This window comes from Perca flavescens, chromosome 15 (genome assembly GCF_004354835.1).
Source record: "Perca flavescens isolate YP-PL-M2 chromosome 15, PFLA_1.0, whole genome shotgun sequence".
In the NCBI taxonomy this organism is placed as follows: domain Eukaryota; kingdom Metazoa; phylum Chordata; class Actinopteri; order Perciformes; family Percidae; genus Perca; species Perca flavescens.
The window spans coordinates 33,452,080-33,467,079 of NC_041345.1; the positions used below are offsets into that span (position 1 = coordinate 33,452,080).

The 15,000-nt window shown below is 45.1% G+C and overlaps 1 protein-coding gene across 1 annotated transcript in view; it reads left to right on the forward strand.

Annotated features, from left to right (window-relative positions):
* Positions 1-15,000, forward strand: part of btr30 (bloodthirsty-related gene family, member 30) — a 32,755-nt gene that overhangs the window by 2,705 nt on the left and 15,050 nt on the right. Inside the window, exons 2-6 of the mRNA XM_028600498.1 lie at positions 296-422; positions 2,233-2,661; positions 3,076-3,180; positions 8,044-8,139; positions 11,955-12,188. Coding sequence (XP_028456299.1) covers positions 296-422; positions 2,233-2,661; positions 3,076-3,180; positions 8,044-8,139; positions 11,955-12,188 — 991 coding nt within the window. The remainder of the gene's footprint in view (positions 1-295; positions 423-2,232; positions 2,662-3,075; positions 3,181-8,043; positions 8,140-11,954; positions 12,189-15,000) is intronic.

Consider the following 15,000-nt stretch of genomic DNA (forward strand, 5'->3'; position numbering starts at 1 on the left):
AAATAATGGACGATTAGATTTGATGGAAAAAATATACCTGAATATACACGTGTGTGTGTGTGTGTGTGTGTGTGTGTGTGTGTGTGTGTGTGTGTGTGTGTGTGTGAGAGGTCAGCAGTGTAAGCAGGAATGCAGTCTGAACCAGAATAACGTGAACCTTAGTGACTTTACACTTCCTCTTTAGCCCTGTTAGGATCCAACACAGACATGAGGCTACACACTGCCACCACGCAGGGCATTAAAGGGACAGTACAGATGTTTACAGGGTTTAACCCCCCCCCGATTTTTCCTGCAGCAGCAGGGTGATGATGGCGGAGGCGGCGACCCCAGATCTGTTCTCAGAGCAGGAGTTAACCTGCTCCATCTGTCTGGATCTGTTCAACCAGCCGGTCTCCACTCCCTGTGGACACAACTTCTGTCAGGTAACACACACACACACACCCCTACACCTATGCTTTCAACACTGTGTTCCCCGAGGATCCATGTTATAAAATAAATAAAAATAAAGTTAACGTACCGTGAACCTCCGCCAGCCGGCAGCTCCTGCGCACCGTCCCATTGCGAGTCCACTGTGCCGCTGCATTAAATCCACATGTCCCGCTCCGTTGTCCGATGTCTACTCCTAAACACTTTTTTTCTGGGCCAGTATTCCGTATCTCATGAGAGAGCTCCAGCCAGCACGCAGCGGGGTCTGAAGGTGTACAGTACGGGAAGCAAGCCAGCGATCCGGGCAGGCACTGGCCTCTCCCACGTCTTACTGTGGAGCTCCTGAAGTCCGAAACAGTCGTACTAAATTTGCAGTTAGCCATCAATTTTCATAAAACAGCCCATATTTGAGCTCCACATCACTGGTTCCCAACCTTTTTTCCTTGGCGCCCCCCCTACTCATGTCTAAGAAAAGCTGAGTCCCCCCGAAACCGAAGTTGAGGTAACTCTCGAGATAGAGCCTTACTTTCTTTTTGATACAGAGGAGTTATCAGCACCGTTAAGTTTCTCCGCTATGTTTCATTCATAAAATAGTGATGCCGTGGCGGCAGGAAAAACAAGGATACAACAAAATATATAGTTTTCATAAAGACTTTTGTATACATTATATATTCTAGTGTATTATCATAATTTGTGTAGCATGTGCAAATATTTATTTCAACCTCAAACCAGATAAAGACTTGCGCCCCCCTGTGATCTTCCCCCAGGTTGGGAACCACTGCTCTACATAGTTGATTTCTCGCATAAAAAAGTCTCAGAAGTGAATTTTGTAATGAAATTTCAGACGAACAATGTATAACATTTCTGAGATCTGTGCAACCTAGATTCACAAGACAAACTGATCCCAGATCTGTGGGCTATGTACATGTTGGGGCGTGACAAAGATAGAAGGTAGAGCCAAATAAGGACGAGTTGAGAAGTTGACGTCAACTTTTAGCTTGGTTGAGATTTGCCCGTTTTCAGAGGCAGTTTCAAATAGTGAGATTTGCAGAGGAAAGAGGTGTCAATGGGATTTAGAGGTTCTATGTATGTCCTATTTACCCTCCAAACTGTTGTTATTCAACTGTGACAAGGTAAAATCAATTTTGCATTCTATCACCCCTTTAAAACTGAATTCTATCTAATTTCTCCCACCAGACTCCATGTAAATAATCTGTTGTTTTAGTGTGTATAGAGCCATCATATTTCCACCAGACTGCATGTAAATAATCAGGACTTTTAGCATGTATAGAGCCAGCATATTTCCACCAGACTCCATGTAAATAATCAGGACTTTTAGCGTGTATAGAGCCAGTATATCTCCAACAGACTCCATGTAAATAATCAGGACTTTTAGCATGTATAGAGCCAGCATATTTCCACCAGACTCCATGTAAATAATCAGGACTTTTAGTGTGTATTGAGCCAGCATATTTCCACCAGACTCCATGTAAATAATCAGGACTTTTAGCGTGTATAGAGCCAGCATATCCCCACATGTAAATGGGTGAATTAAGGGGTTTATTTCAACCAAACCAGAATGGTGATTGTTGGAACAGTGGAAAGATGAACCAAGACGGCTTTTGGTAGTTTTATTTAGTTTCTGTCCACTTTGAATGAAGTGTGTTTTACGATGATAAAAGTCCTGATTATTTACATGGAGTCTGGTGGGTTTGGTGATGGTGATTTCAGGGCTGTTTCATGTTAACATGAGAACATAGTCCTGTGTGTTTTTATTTGTTTCTTCTTCTTCTCTTGTATCTGCAGGCGTGTATCGGAGGTTACTGGGCGTCTGGCGCGGCGTGCACCTGTCCTCTCTGCAAACGCCAGTTTGATGAACGCCCTCAGCTCAGCGTCAACAAAGTCTTCGCTCTCATTGCCGAGAAATTCAAAGTGATCCGCTACGGCGCCGCGGGGTTACCCTCGTCTGTCGGGAACGGGACGCCGGCGCCTGCGGTGACCCCAGATGATCCGTCCATGGTGGCGGTGGCGCCCGGCGATGACGTGGTGTGGTGTGACGTGTGCACGGGCCTGAAGCAGCCGGCGGTCAGCTCCTGCCTCACCTGCACCGCCTCATACTGCTCGCTGCACCTGCAGCCGCACCACAGCACGCCGTTCTATGCCAAACACCCGCTGATGGCGCCGCAGGACGCGCTGCGGGGGCGCACCTGCCGCGTGCACCGCCGCCTGCTGGAGGTGAGAGGAAACACAGCCTCAGTGGGACGTTTGGGGGGTTAAAATGCAAGATCCCGTTTTTTAGATCATTGTGTAACCGGTATGTATCTTTATTATTAGTATAACCAGGATTTATCGTGTTATTAATAAGAGACAATAATATATACGGCTCTCTGATTGGGGAATCACTGCACAAAACTGGACCGCTGTCTTTATAAAAAAAACAGCCTTTGCACACTGCACTATTGTCTTATGCTTAATAATGTCCCTGTTGTTATATTTCCATATTTTATTGTTAGGGCAGTAACTACCCTTTGTTGTTTATTATTATTATTAAGATATTATTTTATCTTCTTTATTATTGTGAGTATAACATTAATTGTTGCTGAGTCCAAACTCCTCCCTCTTTAACCTGCTGATGTGTTCACTGTCCAGGTGTACTGTCGGACATGTGAGCGCTGCATCTGTGCCCTCTGTGTGCTGGACGAACATCGGATCCACAAAACTGTCTCGGTGCAGACGGAGAGACTCACCAAACAGGTAGACACACACACACCAGTACACACACACACACACACACACACACACACCCCAGTGTGACCAGTGTCACTCACTTCTGTTGCTCTGAAGTGCTTTGAGCGGATCATTTAAATTTGTCTCAAAATACAAACCGAAGCTCACATGGACACCTTACAGAGAGAAAAGGGCCGTGGAAGGTGCCGTCACAACCCTCCTGAATGTACGCATCCTGTTTGTAGACTTCTCTTCAGCTTTCAACACCATCCAGTCACACATGTGGATAGAGAAGCTGACACACATGGGTGTAAACCTCACTCTTGTAAAGTGGATTCAGGACTTTTTAACAGGCAGACAAGTATGTGAGGGCGGGTCACAGTCAGTCAAGAACCATCATGACAAACACAGGAGTGCCACAAGGATGTGTTTTATCACCATTGTTATTCATTCAGTGTGAATGACTTTATCCTAGGGATGGCGAAAACTACAAATTTTCTTGACCGGTCACCGAGCCTCATTAACGGTTGAAACCGGTTAACCGTTTACTTTAAAATATGCTACGCTATTTGAAATAACAGCCATTTCAAGCCGCGCCTGCAATTTCTCAACTCTGTCGTATCTCTCTCACACACACACACACACACACACACACACACACACACACACAGCCCCGGCACCGCCCTTCCACTCAGGTCACGTTTTTTAAATCCCCTACAGCGCGAAACAAGTTCCGCAAATGCGGCGCAGAGGAGCTTGTATGTAATCGGAGGACAAATGGCTCCTTAGTTTCAAAATAGTTTGGGTACAAGCCAGGTGATCGCGTTTAAAATAAAGTCGTTTGTCTAGCGTTAGAAGCTCATTAGAAACATTGCCGCGGCTCAAATGAGAGCTCCAAAGAGACGCCGCTTTAGTTTGAGTGTAGTGCTAACAATAATAAAGAAAGATGATGATCATCATCACCTTATCTGTTACCACTGAAATGCAGATGTAATGTGTTTCCAAATATAAGCCCATCTTATGCGGAATATTGCCTAATAGACTGCAACAGGATACAACCAATGGATAAAACAGGCCCCTTCAGAATGCTAAAACAGGCGATTAGGCCTAACAAAATGAATTGTTTGGTTCCGGTTTCCGACCGACTCTGTCAATTAATGTGCGACCCAAATTTATTTAATGAGCTTGGGGAAGAAATTATACTAATTAAATAAATACACAAATAAAATGTTTAAGGCGAACTATAATTACATTTTTGTACAGCACTCTTGCGATGTAAGATGCCCGTTTTCCTCCAGCACTGCTGGAAGAGGACCCGACCTTAACTTTGCCGTGTCCAGTTTTAGGGCAGCAGCAGCAGCGTGAGGACGGCACCTTCAACCAACCCTCACTGGCCACGGCGGCCAGCTACAGGGCTACTGCGCCGCCGGGGAGCTTCAACACGTTAAACAGGGCAGATGAAACCACTCATGAACTATATGTTGTGTTTAATGTCGTTCAAGAGGATGGCAACGTAAGGGCAAACCCGATCAAATGAAAGGTAAACCCCTTTAGAGTGCTCTAACGTTACAGCAAGTCCCTGGGGCTCAGTGGAGGTGGCTAACACTCTTCATGTGCTTCAGGTGCTCTTCATCGCGCTGTCCACTTTGTTCACCGCAAGGGTGCAAACAAAGCTCTACTCTGCAAATAGCGACTTTACAAACAAGCTAAAATGAAAGATGTCAGTTTGTAGTCTGTTTCTTAGTTTGCAACGAATCTTGATTTTTGGACAAACTCTTGTAAACGTAGCTGCTGTCTAAACGAACCATCCTCTCCGCTGGAGCGGTAAAACTGTGGCTGTATTATAAGTCCAAAACAAATACACGTGGCTACTTAATATGCACGTGAATTACATGTTTTCAATTTATTAAGAGACAACTGTACATGTAGTAACAGGTAGGCTATGTTATGAAAATATTGAGTATCCATCGCAAAAAAAAATCCTACTTATCCTTTGCTGCCACTGGGAAAAAAATGTAAATAAAAAATAAAATAAATTCCCTATCTGGGACCAAACAAATTTTTTTTTTATGCCTTATGAAAAATTTTGCGTGAGGGATTATTTCACTTCACAAAAAAAAAAAATATTGGAATGAGATGGCTAACTGTAGTAGCGTTTATTCCAATATCTATGATTGCCTAATTTAGAGATCACTTTTTTTTTTTTTTAACCGACTAACAATAATTTTGACCGGTTAACGTTCATCGGTTAACATCCCTACTTTATCCCCCACACTTATTGGTGTGAATGCTGGAGGCATTCACATCTATATTCTACACCGATAAAATTTATTTATTTATTGGTGTGAATGCTGGAGGCATTCACATCTATATTCTACACCGATAATATTTATTTATTTATTGGTGTGAATGCTGGAGGCATTCACATCTATATTCTACACTGATAAAATTTATTTATTTATTTATTTATTCTTCCGCCGTTTTTTTGCTCATTAACTCCTTCCACATTTTTCAACATAGAAACTTCATTCATACATCAAAACGTTCGGCTTGATTCAGAATGGCGTGCTACTATTTTTGTTATTCATAACATTTATAATTTCCGAGATTTTCAACGTTTAGCGGACATTTTTTCCCCATTAAAGCGGATGGATAAAATGTTCAAACTTGACACATTTTCATACATTTTCAACTGCTAGCTACTCATTCATACATTCACCGAGAAACTCCATTCAAACTTTAAAACGTTCCCCATCTTTCATACATTCAGCGTTGGTATTCAACTTTCCAATCCCATTAGTACTTTTTAAAATAATCTGTCTTCATTGAGGCTTAGAAAAAATACCTTTCTGCCATTTCTACATTGGTGTGTATGGGATGGAATGTTCGGACTCAGAGGGCAGGGCCCAACTGACAGAAAAACAATTAAAACATGCCAACATTTTCAAACATTCTGCGTATTATTCAACTTTTCTAAGTAATTCATACTATTAAAACCATTCCCACTTTTTCAGCTATTCTCACTACTTTACCTTCTTCTCACACAATTCAAGTCAGCAATCAGCAGTGTAGCGTCAGCCTTTCAACATACAGCATTCACACCGCAATTTCTTCAGAAATTGCATTCTCTAGTTATTATTATTATTCCGCCACATTTTTGTCCTGCTACTAGTCACGGAGCGTTGCCAACACATGCACACAAAATACATCAAAACGTGTGTAATGACCGGGAATGGTGTGCTATGACTTTTCTAGGAGATTTACCGCACGGTTTTCACGAAATCGGCAAAAAAAGGGCACAAAATTTCCCATAGACTTTAATGGGAAATTGCTTAGCATAGCTCAAAACAACCCCTCTTTGGGGCCATACTGATTTGTCATACTTTAATGTAGAAACATAATTAAAAGTTTAAACCAAAGACAAGATTTTGGCGTTTATTGGGCTGAATGGGCATTCTGATATAAAGCACGGTTTCTACCAAATCACAGTTTATGTATCGTCCAGTTTTCAGACCGTTTCAGATTTTGCAATGTGTGTGTATGTGGCCGGAATGTTGAGCGTTAGACGGGAGGACAGAGGGGGGAGCTGGAGTACGATCGTCGGAAATTTTTCCAAACAAATTGCTCTCTCCCCTAAAGTTTTCACTCTTCATACATCATGGTTGGTTAAAATGTAGGAACATTTGTGCCGGTCGCAGACATGTAACTATAGAATCCACCGGACCTAAACTTTTGGCTCTGTTCATACCAACTGCCAATAGAAACAATGAAAAAACATATCTGGAAGGATGCAGATGGTTCCCTGTATGTTACCTGCTCTGTGTCGCATATATTTGACACCACAAACATAAAAACCACATCAATGCATTCGCCAGACTCGTATCTCTCTGGTGATGATAATCTATTGCTGTTTGGACCCATGGTCTTTGAATTAAAGAATGAACTTCAGAGCTATAATTATCAATAAACCGACATTTTTCACCTGTCAAACATACAGTCTCCCCCTCCCTCCTCCACTTCTTCACTGTGCAAATCACTTAAGCAACAAGTACTGCCACAGGAGGAGGAGAAAAGGAGAGGAAAAGAAGAGGGGAGGAAGAAAGTACAAGGCTCTAGCACCCCTTAGATAGTCCTGCTTCTAGCTCAGAAACCCTAACTCCTATGGCTTAATGTTTAATACTGTGACAGATATCATGACACCCTGCTGATCATCCTGTGCAAGAATGGTGTGTGTTCTGTCAGAAATGTGAGGACAGTAGGGGCCTGTTTCTCTTCTTCTCCTGGTATTTCTGGTAGGATTTAATACAGGAGGCAGTGTTGCAGTTGGACACGGTTTCACTTGGAAGCTCACTGTGTCTTAAATAATGCCACTCTGAGTCTGAACATTCTATCCAAAACACACCAATGTAAAAATGTCAGAAGGGCTTTTTATCTCAAATATTTTAAAAAGTATCAATGTGATTTGAAAGTGGAATACTACTCCGAATGTATGAAAGATGTGGAACATTTTAAAGTAAAGAATAGTTTCTCGAAAATTCTGAATAACCAAACACAAACTCCTCCTATCATGGAGACTCTTCACTTTGGGCTTTGTCAAACAGCAGATTTACTGTTAGCCAGTGTTATTCGGATGGGCACCAAATAGTAGGCACACTGTCAAGCATTTTTTTTATTAGTTTTATATACTAATGATTGTGTCAGCCACCATTCCAACTGCTCACTGATTAAGTTTGCAGATGATGCTGTCCTAGTCGGGGTTTTTTAACATATAATGAACAGGACTACAGGACTGAGGTTGACCACTTCCATGAATGGAATGCAATCAAAACTCAATAATAGGTGAGAGGATATTGCACAGGCACTGATATATGATGTAATGATGTGTTGCAGAAGCAGGTGGCAAGGACGGAGCAGGAGATCCTGAACCGGATCGGACAGAAAGAGATTCATGTTACTCAGCTGAAGAGGAAACTGGACGCAGCCAAGGTCAGACGCACACACGCACACACACACACACACACACACACACACACGCACACACGCGAGGATGGATACCAGACCCGAGCTCACATGGAACTTTCATGTGCGCACGTAAAACTATTGACCACTCTACCACTGAGCCACAGCCGCCCCTAGATCCAATGGGTGTTGAACGGGACATTCTAAAATGCTTAATGTGGTTTAATGTACCTAAACAACGATCAATGATTACCAAATTTCTCTCTCATATTGCTCCTCATAACCACTGAAAACTGCCAAAAAAAATCGATCCATTATTAAGCGTTTCTGCTTCACATTTTCAGCAGAGCAGCTGTTGACTCTCCACAGTTCTCATGGGCTTTATAAGTTTTAGAATGTCCCGACATTGAGACACACACACATACTGTTGAAGGTAGATGTGGTGAGTAGTCGTGAGTAGGGCTGCAACTAACGATTATTTTAATAATCGATTAATCTGTTGATTATTTTTTCAATTAATCGATGAATCAGATTAAAAAAAAGCATTAATTTACAGCAACTCAATACATGCTTACATACATACTTGTTTTAGTTAATAGTTGTGTAAAGGTAAGTAACCCTAACGGCAGATACAGACAGACAGACAGACAGACACACACACACACACACACTTGAAGCTTATTCATTAATTACCATCATTGTAGTAAGTGCAAGTTAAGTTCATTTATACACCACACACAAATATATTTGTCAACAATAACTGATATGGGACAAAGCACAGAATATATACATGACAACAGATTGAAAAATTAATGGGCCAAAAAAGGCGAGTGAATAAAACCGTGTCTTTAGTCTTGCAAACTATACCCCCCCTGCTTTATTACTGTTATTACCGAGCTAACGCTAGCTTGTCATGCTAGTCAGCTGGATAACGAGTAAACAGCAGCACCAGAAGAGATCCTGGAGGGACGGTACGTTCCTCCCTTCAGACTGGAACAGAAGGAGGATAGTGTAGTGACTTTACCCTGCTGTTGAACTCCCTTCCTCCTCATCAAGGACTCCAACATGTTTACGTTTTAGGTGCTGACTCATCACCGTGGTGCGCCCCTGCCATGCCGTGTCGCTTTTGCTTATCTTGCAATTAACACTTTTCTGATTTATTTAGTGTGAAATGCTCCCACACCTTGGATGACTTGGGTCGTACTGATTTCTCTGCCTCCGCCGAGTGTTTCAGAACAACGTTACGGGTCTCTCTCCGTATTTCCTCTACCCCCGCTCTGCTCTTTTTTTCTTTTCTTTTGCTCCGCTTGCTCCTCTCTGCTCCGCTCTGCGCTCAACTCAATTTTTTTTTATCTCCGCAATACTTGCGCGACACAACAAATCGATAATGAAATTCGTTGCCAACATTTTTAATAATGGAATTTTATCGATTTTATCGATTCGTTGTTGCAGCCCTAGACGTGAGCGGATATTGGCACTCAGGGTGAGTCCAAGATGATGTGAAAATGATGGGCTTTTATTATTGTAGACCCAATTAAGGCCCACAGGCAAAAATGATAATAGACAAAAAATTAACAAAATTAAGGAAAGTAACTAAAAAGCACTTTCAAGAGAATAACTTAAAATTGACTTGAGAGTCAAAACAAAATCGGAAATATAAATACACAACTATTCACCAATAGACCTTAAATCAGGTTACAACGTAGAGGACATCTAGCAGACTTACGTCCTACTCCCTCCAAGTACACTCCAGCTCTGTCTCCCCCAGCAAATACTATGGCCACTTTATATAGCCTGACGCCGGCCCCTCAAATTGGAACATACCAACATACACAATACAGGGGTGGCTCAGGTGAGTACACCAATAAGGCTTAATACAGCCAAAATACATACAGCTAAAAATCTAGACGGATACAGCATATAATGTATACAATGGTCATTACATTTAACCACAGCCACAAGACATCTTGTTGGCTGTAAAGTATAATACATAAAATACAGGTCAACTTCCTGTTACCCCGGAAGTCACAGACCCATTTAAAGTGCCCATATTATGAAAAAATCACTTTTTCTGGGATTTGGGGTGTTCTTTTGTGTCTCTGGTGCTTCCACACACATACAAACTTTGAAAAGAATCCATCCCTGGTGTTCTGAGTGAGATCTGGTTTCTGAATGTGTCCTGCCTTCAGTCTCCTGGTGAGCTGGTCAAAATCAGCTCAGACTGTGACGTCACAGTCCGAAATGAGCTGGCTAACCACAACCGTTAGCTTGTAGCGTTAGCATGCTAACGCTAGCATTAGCATAAAGCACTGCTACAACACACACAAGTTAACCATAATCTACAAAAGAACTACTTACATGTGCGCCCTCATTTAGAAGTCTCCCAGCTAATCCTGCCTTGTAACTGACCAAAGTTGGAGAAACAGCCTTTCTTTTACTGTCTCTAGAGTTAGCTAGCTGACATGCTCTACATCTGAGCTACTGAGCATGTGCGAGTGCAATCAAAGATAGTAGTGAAGAAGAAAAGAGGTCTCACTCTGTAGCTAAAACAGAAACCAGGTGAAAAGAGGATCTGCAGCAGTGAGAGAGTAGCCTGGGTAAACCCTGACGAACTTCCGGCAAATTTGAGATTTGTTCTGCAAGTCAGTCTGGCAAAGAGCCCATTTAAACCCATTTCCAACGTCCTCAAAATTGAGGCACCAATCACAACCGCTGAGGCGGGCTTTACACCAATCACAACCGCTGAGGCGGGCTTTACGCGACGAGGATAGCGCAGCGACGGCGAGCAGCTTTTTGTTTACATTCAACATGACGGCTACCAAAGTCCGCCGTGTGTGTGTGCGTACCCGCTTGCGGTGTGAAGCGTGTGTCTGCGCTATTCTTGCACAGGGAACCTCGTGAATTAACGTGCAACATATCAGCTGTTTGGAAATTCTTCAGCGTGTGTGCAGAAGATAACAAGTTTGCAATATGCAACACCTGCATGGAAAAAGTAGAGCGTGGAGGGACGACACCAAAAACCAGAATCACATTTTTTTTAGTTGGATGTGAAAAGCGTCAGCCGGACCGTTGCTCTGATTGGTTGAAGGACTATCCAATTGTGTCCAGAGGCATTTGAGTGGCATCCGTTGGTGACGCCCCTTTGGAAATGAACTGTCAATGAAGCTTTCCCAGACCCACTCTCAGTTCCAACTGAGAAGGGTCTGGTGTCAGCCAGGCTAGTGAGAGAGAGCTGTGCAGTACAACAAAAATATGGAGTTTTTTGAAAATTAAACCATGTAAACCTATTCTGGTACAACCTTAAAATACAGTTATGACAAAGAGCACATGGTAAGCCCAAACCATTTTACACTATATACTTTTACACTTAATAAACGAACATTAGTTTACAAGACTTAAGTGGTGGTTCTTCTAACAGGTGATGTTTGTGACAATCTGTATGATTGTAAACAATAAACAATTATGTATAGATGAATATAACTAGGCCTATAACAAATCAATATTAGATGTTAACAAATGTGCACAAAACTACGGGATTAATATGGGGATTTGATGAATGACAGATGATATAAAACCAATATACAAACCGAACATATAGACTCATTGAACAAACACATTCAGGCCACCTCTTCACTCAGTCTTTGAGAGTTAAAATAGGTAGCGAATCGCTACCGTGATGGCAGCCATGTGCCCCGTCACACACACACACACACACACACACACACACACACACACACACACACACACATTATTATTCCAAGTTATATAATATAATCTGAAGAGGTGCGTTTTGAATATGTCCAGGTCAGTTTTATAACGCAGGTTTTGATATTTCCTGCCAGAGCTACGCAGACGGCGAGCGTGGCGAGGTGGAGCAGCTTCTGGACGACGTGGCGGTCTCTCTGGACCGGATCCGGTCCCGCGTGGTGGGGGGTATCCAGATCCAGCTGGACGGCGTGATGGAGAAGGGGACGGGGCTAGTGAGGCGTCTGGAGGCGGAGCTTAGTCAGCTGACTGAGAGGAGAGCAGAGCTGGAGAAGCAGGCCGTCAGCCAGGATCACATCGGCTTCCTACAGGTTACATAGAATATAATATATAATATAAGACGTTACATTGACGCAATTGCTAAATTAGTTGCTATATATAGAGGAATTAAATATTATATATTATACTTATGCTTCTCCGTGAACCATCACCTTATCGTAGTGGAGAGGTTTGTGTGTCTCTGTGAACCTGAGGGCTGTGTTGTCTGGAGCTTTGTGCTCCTGGTAGGGTCTCCCAAGGCAAAGTGGTCTCAGGTGAGGGGCCAGACAAAGAATGGTTCAAAAATCCCAATGAAGAAGCAAGGTAGAGATGGATTGACCCTGCCCGGAGGAAGCCCGGGCCCCGCCTGGAGCCAGGCCCAGACGGGCGGGCTCGTCGGCGAAGCGCCTGGTGGCGGGTTTGCCACGGAGCCCGGCCGGGCACAGCCCGAACAAGCTACGTGGCTCCCATCTCTCCAGCCCATGGGCCCACCACCTGTGGGAGGAACCGTTGGGGTCGGGTGCGATGCCACATGGGTGGCAGTGAAGGTCAGGGGCCTCGACGGACCAGACCCGGGCGGCAGACGCTGGCTCTGGGGACGTGGAACGTCACCTCTCTGGGGGGAAGGAGCCGGAACTGGTGCGGGAGGTGGAGCGCCACCGTTAGATCTGGTGGGGCTTACCTCACGCACAGTCTCGGTTCTGGAACCATACTCCTGGATAGGGGTTGGACTCTTTTCTTCTCCGGAGTTGCCCAGGGTGTGAGGCGCCGGGCGGGTGTGGGGATACTCACAAGCCCCGGCTGAGCGCCCGCTGTGTTGGAGTTTACCCCGTGGACGAGAGGGTCGCCTCCCCACGCCTGCGGGTTGTGGGGGAAAACTCTGACTGTTGTTTGTGCATATGCACCAAACAGGAGTTCGGAGTATTCGGCCTTCTTGAGACCTTGACTGGAGTCCTGCATGGGGCTCCAGTGGGGGACTCCATTGTTCTGCTGGGGGACTTCAACGCACACGTGGGCAATGATGGAGACACCTGGAGGCGTGATTGGGAGGAACGGCCTCCCTGATCTAAACCAGAGTGGTTGTTTGTTGTTGGACTTCTGTGCTAGTCATGGATTGTCTATAACGAACACCATGTTCGAACATAGGGATGCTCATAAGTGTACCTGGTACCAGAGCACCCTAGGCCGAAGGTCAATGATCGATTTCATAATCGTTTCATCTGATCTGAGGCCGTATGTTTTGGACACCGGGTGAAGAGAGGGGCAGAGCTGTCAACCGATCACCATCTGGTGGTGAGTTGGGTCAGGGGTGGGGAAGACTCTGGACAGACCTGGTAAGCCCAAACGTGTAGTGCGGGTAAATTGGGAACGTCTGGAGGAGGCCCCTGTCCGACAGACTTTCAACTCACACCTCCGGCGGAGCTTTTCGTGCATCCCTGTGGAGGCTGGGGGCATTGAACCCGAGTGGACAATGTTCAAAGTTTCCATTGCTGAAGCTGCGGCGAGGAGCTGTGGTCTTAGGATCTTAGGTGCCTCAAGGGGCGGTAACCCACGAACACCGTGGTGGACACCAGTGGTCAGGGAAGCCGTCCGACTGAAGAAGGAGTCCTTCCGGGATATGTTATCTCGGAGGACTCCGGAGGCGGTTGCAGGGTACCGAAGGGGTTCGAAGGGCTGCAGCCTCTGCCGTGAAAGAGGCAAAGCAGCGGGTGTGGGAGAAGTTTGGAGAAGACATGGAGAAGGACTTTCGGTCGGCACCAAAGTGTTTCTGGAAAACTGTTCGCCACCTCAGGAGGGGGGGGGGAACCATCCAAGCTGTGTACAGTAAGGATGGGACACTGTTGACCTCCACTGAGGAGGTAATAGGGCGGTGGAAGGAGCACTTTGAGGAACTCCTGAATCCGACTAATACGCCCTCTATGTTAGAGGCAGAGCTGGAGGATAACGGGGATTGTCGCCGATTTCCCAGGCGGAAGTCACTGATGTAGTCAAACAACTACACAGTGGCAAAGCCCCGGGATTGATGAGATCCGTCCAGAAATGCTCAAGGCTCTGGGTGTGGAGGGGCTGTCCTGGTTGACACGCCTCTTCAACATTGCGTGGAAGTCTGGGACGGTGCCAAAGGAGTGGCAGACTGGGGTGGTGGTTCCTCTTTTTAAAAAGGGGGACCAGAGGGTGTGTGCCAATTATAGGGGTATCACACTTCTCAGCCTCCCTGGTAAAGTCTACTCCAAGGTGCTGGAAAGGAGGGTTCGGCCGATAGTCGAACCTCGGGTTGAGGAGGAACAATGCGGATTCCGTCCTGGTCGTGGAACAACGGACCAGCTCTTCACTCTCGCAAGGATCCTGGAGGGAGCCTGGGAGTATGCCCAACCGGGTCTACATGTGTTTTGTGGATTTGGAGAAGGCGTATGACCGGGTCCCCCGGGAGATACTGTGGGAGGTGCTGCGGGAGTATGGGGTGAGGGGTTCTACCAGGGCCATCCAATCTCTGTATGACCAAAGTGAGAGCTGTGTCCGGGTTCTCGGTAGTAAGTCGGACTCGTTTCAGGTGAGGGTTGGCCTCCGCCAGGGCTGCGCTTTGTCACCAATCCTGTTTGTAATATTTATGGACAGGATATCGAGGCGTAGTCGGGGGGGGGGGTTGCAGTTTGGTGGGCTGGGGATCTCATCGCTGCTCTTTGCAGATGATGTGGTCCTGATGGCATCATCGGCCTGCGACCTTCAGCACTCACTGGATCGGTTCGCAACCGAGTGTGAAGCGGTTGGGATGAGGATCAGCACCTCTAAATCGGAGGCCATGGTTCTCAGCAGGAAACCGATGGAATGCCTTCTCCAGGTAGGGAATGAGTCCTTACCCCAAGT